The 11,438-nt window shown below is 33.1% G+C and overlaps 1 protein-coding gene and 1 long non-coding RNA gene across 2 annotated transcripts; one reads left to right on the top strand and one right to left on the bottom strand.

Moving 5' to 3' along the window:
- Positions 1-2,008: 2,008 nt before the first annotated feature.
- LOC128290099 (uncharacterized) lies at positions 2,009-3,598 on the bottom strand. Its single transcript, XR_008279742.1, has 3 exons — positions 3,504-3,598; positions 2,947-3,031; positions 2,009-2,171 (listed from the first exon to the last, which is right to left on the bottom strand). It is a non-coding gene; the product is annotated as an uncharacterized LOC128290099 (long non-coding RNA).
- Positions 3,599-5,730: 2,132 nt separating this feature from the next.
- On the top strand, positions 5,731-11,063 carry LOC108461985 (regulator of G-protein signaling 1-like). The gene is made up of 11 exons (XM_017761989.2): positions 5,731-6,108; positions 6,300-6,420; positions 6,509-6,572; positions 6,639-6,723; positions 8,175-8,248; positions 8,692-8,883; positions 9,074-9,162; positions 9,295-9,533; positions 9,719-9,843; positions 10,473-10,594; positions 10,705-11,063. Exons 1-11 carry the CDS (start codon positions 6,029-6,031, stop codon positions 10,912-10,914), a joined length of 1,401 nt encoding a protein of 466 aa, XP_017617478.1. The 5' UTR covers positions 5,731-6,028; the 3' UTR covers positions 10,915-11,063.
- Positions 11,064-11,438: the final 375 nt, after the last annotated feature.

Genomic DNA, 11,438 nt, shown 5'->3' with positions numbered 1-11,438 from the left:
GTGTTGAACGCAAGCATCGACATATACTTGAAGTTGTTAGACATTTACGTTTTCAAGCAAATTTACCCATTACATTTTGGGGTGAATGTATTTTAACTGTTGTTTACTTAATTAATTACATCCCTACTCTTTTATCTGGACACAACCCCTATGAACTTTTGTTCTGTCGCAAACAAAATTATTCTCACTTACGTGTGTTTAGGTATCTTTGTTATGCTTCGATTTTACCTCGCTCAAAGGATAAATTTTGTGAAGGAGCTACAACATGTCTTTTTCTTGGATACCCACATGGTCAACAAAGGTACAAGATGTATGACTTACACACACAACATTTTCATCTCTAGAGATACAGTTTTCTATTAAAAAATTTCCTTTTTGTGATGCTCTATCTTTAACTCAACCTACAAATATGCCTATCCCTTTATCTCTTATTGAAGATGAATGTGAATCTTTGCCAAATATTGTTGTTTACCCTATATCTCCACCTCCCCCAAGCACTGACCATAATTCTAATGCACTTCCTGATAATACTCAACCTCTTCGACTTGCATCCATACGTCCTACACGTCAAACAAAATTGCTACATCACCTTCATGATTTTCACGTTGAATTGTCAGGACAACATGCATCACATTTCACTTCTTCCAATCACACATCCTCAGGTATGTCTTATCCTTTGTCTCAATTTCTTTCATATTCTAAACTTGCTTCTAAACATACCAGTTTTTAGCGGGCATCACTAATAACAATGAGTTAAAGACTTATTCTCAAGCCATTAAAGATTTTCGTTGGCAAGAGGCAATGAAAAAGGAACTGGTGGTACTTGATCAAAATCAAACATTGACTCTAGAACCACTACCATCTGGGAAGAAACCTATTGGTTGTAAATGGGTTTACAAAATCAAATATCATTCAGATCGAACCATTAAGCGATACAAAGCTCGGTTAGTGGCCAAAGGTTACATACAAATTGAAGGGCTGGACTACACTAAGACATTCGCTCTAGCCGCAAAACTCACCACAGTCCGAACTTTGTTAGTTGTATCTGCTTCTAGAGCATGGGAACTACACCAACTTGATGTCCATAATGCCTTCTTACATGGAGATCTCCATGAGGAAGTATACATGATGCCACCACCTGGTTATTTATCACCCAATGACGATCGAGTTTGTCGTCTAATCTTTGCATGGTTTGAAATAGGCATCTCGCCAATGGTTTATGAAATTCTCTCATGCCATTCTTAAATTTGGGTTTACTCAATCTAAAGCAGATACTTCCCTTTTCACGTATCACAAAGGTGATTCATTCGCTACTTGTGTATGTGGATGATGTTATTATTGCTAGCAACAATAGTGTGCATACTCAATCACTCATGAGTTATCTAGACACTTGGTTTCATGTCAAATATTTCGGTCCATTGAAGTACTTTCTAGGCTTAGAGGTGGCTCATTCCCCTGATGGCATTGTTTTATCGCAAAGAAAATATGCGTTAGACATTTTGAAAGAAGCAAGCTTACTTGGTACTAAACACTCATCTATTCCTATGAAGCAAAATCACTGGCTAGCATTAGACGATGGTGTTTTCATCCTGAGATTTTCTATTCAATTCATATCCTCCCTCAGTTCATGCATCAGCCTCGACATGGCCATTGGTTAGCAGCTCTTCGGGTTCTAAAATATCTTAAATTTGCTCCTGGGCAAGATATTTTCCTACCCTCTAATTGTGACCTTCAACTGCATGCTTACTGTGATTCAGATTGGGGTGGATGTCCACTTACTCGATGTTTCCTCACCGGTTATTTCATTCTCTTTAGTTCCTCTCCCATTTCATGGAAAACCAAAAAGCAGAATGTAGTTTCTCGCTCATCCGCTAAAGCTGAATATCGCTCCATGGCAACTACTAGTGAAATAATTTGGCTCCATACCCTCCTTCATGATTTAACAAATTCAGTTTCCTTCGGCTCATTTATATTGTAATAATTGTGCTGCTCTTCATATCTTTGCCAATCCTTTCCATCACGAGCGCATAAAACACATTGAAGTAGACTGTCATTTCATTAGGGATTGCATCAAAACCGGCTCCATCACTACTTCACATGTTTCCTCTAATCACCATCTTGTTGACATTTTCACGAAGGCTCTTGGTCCTTCTCAGTTCTCTTTTAACCACCTAAGCCGAACACAAATACAATCATTTAATATGATATAAATAAACTTCCACACTAGTAGCCTTAATAACCACACATCCATTTACTCTTTTATGCAACTTAAGAATCATCAAATGTCATCCCATGTTTAAATAATACCTAGGTAGCCCAATACGCAAATTATGCATACACATGTTAAGTAACATTTCAATACTACACAAATTTATTCATTCATATGCCGAATACACATATCCCAATACACATTAAATCCTCAATTGCATTGTACATGATTTACAACACATATCTATAGTACTATCTAACCTTATCTCGAGTAGATATCAAGTTAAATCATACCTGGCCATTTAGCTCGCATTACACAAACTGTACACAATTTACTTTTGCCCAATGAACCATTCAAAATTGGTTAGGACACTCGGATAATCACATAGATCATACAATGCCAACGTCCCAGACATGGTCTTACATGTAGCCACATATCGATGCCACTATCCTAGACAGGGTCTTACTCGTAAACACATATCGGAATCACAAATCGATGCCATGGACTTACTCACACACATATATCGATATCCTATGTCATGATATATGTATCCTAGCTATTCCTAAGGTTCATACGGGACTTTCGGACGTCACAACTTGATTGGAACGAATTCAGAAACGTAGTAACCAAGCCTTTACACATTCGGCTATATCATATATAATTTCCGACATTTCATAACAGCATATATATTTAATATTTAACCACAATTAAACACGTTTATTTGCTTATGAACTTACCTCGGACGTCGTAAAACAGGATGGGGCTGTTAGTCGGCAACTTTCGTTTTCCCCAATACCAAATCTGATTTCTTTGATTCTTGATCTAAACATATTCAAATTAAGCTCATTCAAACATATTTTATTCAATTTAGTCCAGAAACACATAAATGGGAAAATTACCATTTTACTCCTGATATTTACAATTTTTACAATTTAGTCCCTATTACACGAAACACAAAATATGCAAAATTTTCAAGGTACCCATGTTTGGCCGAATATTCCTAGTTTTCATACAAGCCCATATATTTCATTTATTTCACATTTTATTCCCTCAAATTATTATTTTTGCAATTAAGTCCTAATTAATCAAAATCATCAAAAACTCCAATACAAAATATGTTAATCTAAAACATATCTTTCATTTTTTATCATCAAACAACAAAAATCACAAGCTACCAACAATGGCACAACTCAAAATATTCATCAAAATAAAAAATTAAAGCATGGGTCTTGAAGATTTCTAAGTAACGATATCAAAAACGTAGAAATTATCAAAAACCGATCTAAACTGATACCTTAATTAAGCTCCAAATTGGCCGAACCCTAGCTTTGTGTTCTTTCTTTTTATTTTGTTTAGTTTCGGCAAAAGAAGAACAATTATAACAAGTATGTAAACTTTATTTTATGTTTTATATTATATATGTTTTATTATAATAGTTTATAATGTTAGTTTACATATATCACCTTCATTAATTCATACCAAAACCTTATAATATAACCCATTACCGTCCACCTAATAAGTTACAGGCTATTTACAATATAAATGCCTCAATTTAAAAAGTCACTAACTTTTTGATCTTTATACTTTAAACTATCAAATTTTCTATTTATGCGATTAAGTCCTTTTATTTAATCGGACACCTAAACGACAAAATTAAATCACGAAAATTTCACCAATATAAATTCACACAAAATAAATACAGAAAATAATTTTTAAATATTTTTCTGACTCGGATTCGTGATCCCAAAACCACCGTTTCTATTAGAATCTAAATCGGACTGTTACATTAGCAATATGCTTCAATCCCAAACACAAATCCATACTATGATAACCATTAATGTTCTTTAGATTTATCGAAATTTCTTAAAACATCGAAAATTCCTATAAAACCTATTAGATTGGTGCCACTTGATGCAAAATAAGAATATAAGCAACATCCACACGTTAAAAACACATTCGTGCACATGTCCTTTCACCATTAGTATGTTAGTAACCTCTGTCATTTGATAGAACATTCACACAAGCTAAAAAAAAAAAAGAAATAAATGCATTTAAAATCAATTATGATATGATATTAATTATAGTTAATAAATATCATTCTAACACAAAATTATCAAATTATTTTATTGAACATCCATAGATGATTGTGTTGTTATGATTTCATTCTTCTAATAAGTTGTATAGTGACAATGCCTAAACCACCTATTTAATATACAATGTTAGTACTAATATAAAACATCTAGAATGTAATACATTTATAACATATACCACTAGTTTTACCTTCTAGCGAAAGGGAAACTAAGATCTTCAAAGAATATAAGCGTAATCTATGAAAGTAGATACCGCCTCATGATTATAAAATCATAAGGCAACTATTTACTTCCACGTTTCCCATTCTACAAGCCTGTATAGGCATGCCAAATCCATATATTAAATTGTTTATTCCTATTACTTCAAAAAATATTTAACAATTAAAGATACATGGTATGAACTAAATTGTCATATTTTTCTAGTATTAATATACCTCTAATCTATTGAAAAATATAAGCTTTAGTATGATATTGAATATGTACGGGTTTGGGGTTTTTTAGGGAGATACTTGAAGTTAATTTTAAGTCATTTTAGCTTAATATGATGCCCTTTGAAATGAGAATCATGATTGATACCTCTTTCCAATGATGCAAGTAGGTCATCTGCTAAATTGTATTTGTTATTAGGTGCTCGTTTATTAGAAGGTTGGTCAATAACGCTACATCTTCCAACAGTACTATCGCTTTGCCGCATGAGTGATTAAAAATATAGGTCTAGGGTCTCTATCGTTCAAACAAAGTAGAGATGAATGATGGCACAAAAGTAAAATTCTCAATTTAGCTAGCATGATAAAAACCGATGCCTTGTAAGTGACAAATGATTTTGTTGTCAAGTGAATTTATTTCGATATTATTGCGACATCAAGCCATTAGAGAATACTCCAATGTTCCTACAATTTGAAAATGTTTTGTTCTTTTGGATCTCAATAAAAAAAATGTGTCAATTATAGTATGATTGAGAATTCACATTTAGAAAAAAAATATAAGATGGTATAGATAGTAGATGATGAATGTTTTAGATTTTGTGTGAAAAATTAACAAGTGGGATTGATTATTTATAGATTTTATGGTTAGAGTCAGGTTCAGATTTTAATAGTAGTTGGACACAAGAGTGGAAATTTTCATTTTCCTCTTTAAATAATTTATTAAAGATTACTCTTTTATTTTAAATTTTATGAAAGACCTTAAAGTCCATAAATGTTAAATTATGTACAAATATTATCTGCATCAGTTACAAAATTAAATTATATTGGTATAGTTTAAAATTGAACATTTCACAACCATTGCTTTGATTTTAATGAAGCTTCATAATACATATTATTAAACTCAATACTCATGATTCTCAAATTAACTAAAAACTCTGATACTTGTTGAAGTAAAAGGACAGAGTAAGAAAGCATCTGCGAAGTTAAAAAGTTAAATAAAAGAAAGATATGAAACAAGCAATGGAGCTGATCATTGCTTACCGAAATGTCACGTGTATATGTTACAGACACGGAAATAAAAATTTGCGAAGCCCTTGATTTCGGTAAATATTGCTTTGGCTTGATCATTAGTCAAACAAAGCCTTCACGTGGGAAATGGAAACGATGGCGACTCTTTGGCCAAGAAAACGAGGCCACTGCCGTGTTTTTCCCACCCAAAGACTAATCAAACCTTACTCTTTTCTTTTCCCCGCATCTAATTCCTTAATTTGATCTACTATCAATCATATGTTGAAGAAAAAACGATGGCAAACTGTCCCGCCGTTCATGGTGGCTACCCCTCCGATTATGTTGCTGTTTCCATAGCCATCTTCGCCGTGATTCTGTACCTTCTTTTGAATCTTTATTAAGAGCCCCATTTTTTTTATCTCATAAAAATTTCATATCGAAGTCAAAGTCAAAGTTCATTCTTTTTTATCTTTAGATGGGTAGTTTTGCTCTGTCATCATCTATTCGATGTTATGCCTCAGTGGGATTATTTTCTTTTTGAAATTGTGCCTTTTTCTTTTTCTGCAGACTTATTGTGAGGTCAAGTTTCCCGTTTTTGATACACAAAGTTCCAAGTGCAAGAGGGAGTGCCTTTTGGATTCCAGTCATTCAAGTTGTTGCCAGCTTCGACTTCCTGTTATCGCTTGTGGTAAAGCAATATAGACTTCAATTTCCTTGTTATTTATATATCTACAATAAATGACTTCATTAAATTGTTAACCATACGCTTTTTATAGATGGCTGGGAATTTCCTCAAGTACAAAAAGAGCCATTGGTGGTTGTCTTGCTATGTTTGGGCAGGTTTATGGATCTCTAAATTACGTTATATTTTTCCGTGACATTGTCTGAAGTATGTTTTGGTTTCAGTATGGGTTGAAGGTCCACTTGGATTTGGTTTGTTGATGAGCTGCCGCATAGCACAGGCCTTTCAACTGTACTATGCATTTGTCAAGTAAGTGGATATTCTTCTACTTGGGAGATTTTAAGACAGACTGTAAATAGACAAATGATAGAACCATGTTGGTTAAATTGTTTAGGAATGCTTGATCCTGTTAATTTTTAGGTGAAATGTTTCAGTCATGGGACTGCTATAATTTTTGAATCAATAAGGGGACGATTTGTTCACATATTATTGGTGCAATTTTATATTCTGGAATCACTTTCCCATGTTTGGATAAAAAAAATTACTTTCAGTATGTAATGTGATATTACCAATAGTGCCGGGATTTGATATATAGGTGACACTCTTAATATCGGTAATCTTACATTGTGAGATTTTTGACAATTTTACACTTTGATTCTTTTACTTAAACCAAAGCTAAATTATAATAAAAACTATTGAATCAATATTTTCAATTTTTGATATATTATTCAATTAACATTTCAACTATATATTTTTATTATAAGTTCAGTAAAGTTAACATTTTGTCTATTGCATTGTGCCTGAAATGTTATTTTTATAACAATTTATTATTTCTTTTATCATTTTAGTCAAATTTACCTTTAAACCATAACAAATAACATATTTTAATTCAAAAAAAAATTCTTTTTACTTTTCTTTGTCCCTTTGATCAAAATAGAAGCCCTTAGCTGCTCCTCCCTTTATTTGTTTGAGAAAAATATATGAAATTAATTTACTAGATAAATGTATTCATTTATTAGTAAAATAAAATACTATAATGCTACATTTGATAAGAGTATTATTTTTTACATGTTTTTGTACATGAGTTAGCAATAAACTAATTACAAATGATAATTTTTAGCCAATGACTTGTTTTTGGCAAAGAGAAGGAAAACTTTTTGCTTATTTTGAAGAGGTCTTATTTCTTACAAGAGTTTTTACTCATCCTTCTAATTTCAAATTAAAATTTGTACTAATTATTCTTTATTTTAAGTCCAACTATTTTAACATGCGTATTAAATAAGTTTTTTCCTCGTGTTATTACACTAGTAACCAAACAGGTCATAAATTTCAACCTTTGTATAGTTAATAATAAAAAAGTAGCAAAGTTGTATGAGGATAATTTAGTAAAATATGTTTTTAAGGTAATATTACATTCCATCAACCAAATAGAAAAACCTTACATTTCAGTCAAAATTGAAGAGGATATTGTAACACAATTTGTAATATGCAAGTAATCTTACATTTCAATAATCCTATTACTAAAGATGATCTTACATTTAGTGAATCAAACACTCTCTGAATTTAACTGCAATTTTCTACTCCGAGACTTTGCCATTGAGCAAATTTCTACCCAATCTGATGGTTTATCAGAGATAATGCTGCCAAACCACAAGTTTTGTATCACATTGCAGTGTTAATTGTGGCAGAGGTGATGTTACCTGTTTAAAAATTCCATTTTAGCAAAAATTGGTTAGTTTATGTGTTATTGCATATTTCAGGAGGCGTTTACCACCAGTCAGATCTCATATTTTTCTTCCACTAATTGTCTTGCCATGGATCGCCGGTGCTGCAAGTAAGAATCTTAGAAACCTACCAAGTTCATCAAGTTGGACGGATAGCAACACTTTTTCCAAAAGAGTTGTTTCGTTTGTTTATCTAGACATATTTATTCAGTTATCAGATCCAAGAGTCAACAGATATCTTGAATTAATATTTGCAATTGTTGTCTACAAATATTACGGAGCTTAACAATATATTTGGTTGCTTAATTCTCATTGTCCATGTCCTTAGTCATTTTATGTTCATAATGTTAACCAATGCATGAAACTTATAAACTACCATGCAAGAGTGACAGGTTCAAATAGCACTGCTGCATTTGAGTTATTCTCGCCTCAAGTAGATATTTTCTTATTGACGCTTTGTAACTTATGGATCTTATGATAATTATTTTGACTCCTTTTTGCTCTTAACTCCAATGTGATTCTTATTTTAACTGGAGGGGTTACTGTTCTGTAGTTATTCATGTGAAGAAGCCTCTCAATTGCAGATGTCACCTGCAAGCTTACTGGGTAATAGCTGTAATGTGTCTCCACGCGTTGTATGTAGCTGTTTTGGTTGGGTTCACTGGGGCAATTCGGCATATAGAGTTCAGGTTTGATGAACTCAAAGACCTGTGGCAAGGAATACTTGTCTCAGCCTCACTAATTGGTACATGTTTATCTACGTTTCATTTGGTATGCATGTCTATATTATATTATCATCACTGGTGATAAAGGAAACAGGCTTTACTGTGACAAATAATGATACAATGTATTATTCTGATTATTTTGAATGATATCTCTGTCATTTAACTATGTTGACCTTCATTTCCTTTTTCATGCTCCTTTGTTTTTCTCAGGACTTTGGGTTTCAGCTTACATCTTGAATGAAATTCATGATAATATCTCATGGCTTCAAGTCACCTCCCGATTTATCCTTTTATTTACGGTATGTTTGTTATTGATTTATTCCTTAGCCTCTTGGTTAGCTTGTCTGCATCATTAGACAGTTGAGATAGAAGTAATCCGGAGTCTTATGTTTTTCGTGTTTTTGCTAAGATGGTTCAGGTATGTTTCGCAGGCAAGCATTCTTGTACTGGTTTTCTTTTCCATATCAATTTCTCAGCCTCTGCTCACACAAATCAGCTTCATAAAAAGGGAATCTATAGAATTCAAAACAATGTGTCAAGCTCTGGGGATACCAGATAGCGGACTGCTATTGCATGGAGAACAAGCTGTTGTCATCGATCCTAATGAACCATTGGATAAGCTTCTTACTCACAAAATGTTCCGTCAGTCTTTTATGGCATTTGCAGACAGGTACTTCTTACGTTCCCAAAGCTCTACTTGGTTAGAGTTTGACAAAAGTTTATTTTATCCAGAGAAAAATAAAGAGGGAATGGTTTTCCCTGAAATTTTTCTTATAAACCAAAGAACACATTATTTACGACCTTAAAAGATTAAAAGAAATTTTAAAATTGAACATTGTTTTGTCTTGATCGCAGTTGTTTGGCTGGGGAAAGCGTGCATTTCTTTGAAGAGGTGCATGAGCTTGGCAAAATTCCGATGGATGACCCTGTAAGCAGGATCTACATGGCAAGACATATTATTAATAAATACATAATTGCAGGTTTGTTATTTTATTTTTCAGAAAAACCACTGCTTAAATTTAATTTTTTTATTGTTTCTCACTGCATTATTTTCGGTATTAAGCCTTGTGCTATGGAGAAGTTCATATAACTTAGGAAAACATCTTTGCTATCCTCCAAATATTAGTTATTTTCTCCTCTCAAAACATTTCTTCACTAGCAGGATATATTAATACATGGTTCAAAATTTAATGTCCATTTCGACTTCCATGTTCCGAGGGGTCATGTTCTGTGCTAAATTGAGTCATTGAGATGTTTTGACATGCAAACTCTGAAAGAAACTGGTGTAACCCATTTTCAAGTTCCGGCCCGAGGATGAGCTGCGCTAGCTATTAGTAAAACTTCGATTACCTAACACAGATTTCATGCGTAATTAGGTAAACATATCGTTGACATGCATATATTTGTACTTGAAATTGAAGCATGATTTGATTCATAATTAGGTAAAATAGTCAACAATCACTAACGGATGAGTGGTCTGGTATCAATCTCCCATGAATATTTCATTCATAAAGCTCGGATCTCGACCTTTATATTTCATCCGTGACTTCATGTTTGCTTAATAATTGCCATGGTCTTATTATTTAACCTGGGGCAAACTATCCTGCAGGTGCAGCAATGGAAGTTAACATATCTCATAGAAGCCGGCAAGCGATTTTATCCACCACTGATCTAACACATCCTGATCTCTTTACCGATGCACTAAATGAACTTATACAGTTGATGAAAATGGTGTGTGTTTCTTTACTTAGCATATGTAAATCAATAATTATTATTAGTGGTTAATCAATTAAATTGGCTCATAACACAGTTCATTCATTTTTATGTATTTTATACTATAGAACTTGGCAAAAGATTACTGGTCATCCATGTACTTCCTCAAACTCAAAGATGAAACCAGCGTGAGATCTAATGGCTATGAAATGGAACAGATGAGTGGAGCATATAGTTTCTCAGCCAGGTTGAGTTGTGTTAATGCTATTGATGATCCCTTTCACCAGGACCATTTTTCAAGTGGCTCAAGCCAAGATGTTCATCATCCCTACCCATAATGAAAGTAAGCTTTGTAAATTATAATTCTATTTGAATGTAAATTCACTCCACAAATGAGTTGAATATTTCATGTATGTTTTTCCCTTTACTTTTTTTCGTTTATTCATTCCACTCAATATAACATAAATGTTAAAATCTTTACAATAAATTATTGATCTGTTAAAAGTTATATAAATATAAATTATTTAAAGCTCAATAGATATTAAAAATACATAAATACGATACAAATATATGAATTACCATTGTTACATTTTATCCATCTATCAACTATATATTAATGATAATTGTTAAGATTTGGGAACTGCCAGCCCAAATGACCCAATAAGATCCAACTCTTCGACCTGAAAGTAGAATGTTCGCCTACAGGCATAGTTTGCTAGGGATCCTGCTGGAATGCTAGATGTTCACAAAGATAGCTTGCATAGGAAGTTCACGACGAGAGCTCGTGTAAGTCTCGCAGGAATGAGGTCGTGAGCTATGTTCGCATAAGAGATCACAAACTTTGCAAGGGATCTTCGCTCGT

The sequence above is a fragment of the Gossypium arboreum genome, chromosome 3 (assembly GCF_025698485.1).
Source record: "Gossypium arboreum isolate Shixiya-1 chromosome 3, ASM2569848v2, whole genome shotgun sequence".
Classification (NCBI taxonomy): domain Eukaryota; kingdom Viridiplantae; phylum Streptophyta; class Magnoliopsida; order Malvales; family Malvaceae; genus Gossypium; species Gossypium arboreum.
The sequence above is the reverse complement of the archived record's forward strand: the minus strand, read 5'-3'. Positions and strand labels throughout refer to the sequence as shown.

What these genes read in the sequence shown, in the direction of transcription:
- LOC108461985 (XM_017761989.2), top strand. Translation starts at nt 6,029, where the DNA reads ATGGCAAACTGTCCCGCCGTTCATGGTGGCTACCCCTCCGATTATGTT. An exon ending in GTCTTGCTATGTTTGGGCAG is followed by an intron (nt 6,573 to 6,638) that starts GTTTATGGATCT and finishes TTTTGGTTTCAG; the next exon opens with TATGGGTTGAAGGTCCACTT. An exon ending in TAATAAATACATAATTGCAG is followed by an intron (nt 9,844 to 10,472) that starts GTTTGTTATTTT and finishes ACTATCCTGCAG; the next exon opens with GTGCAGCAATGGAAGTTAAC.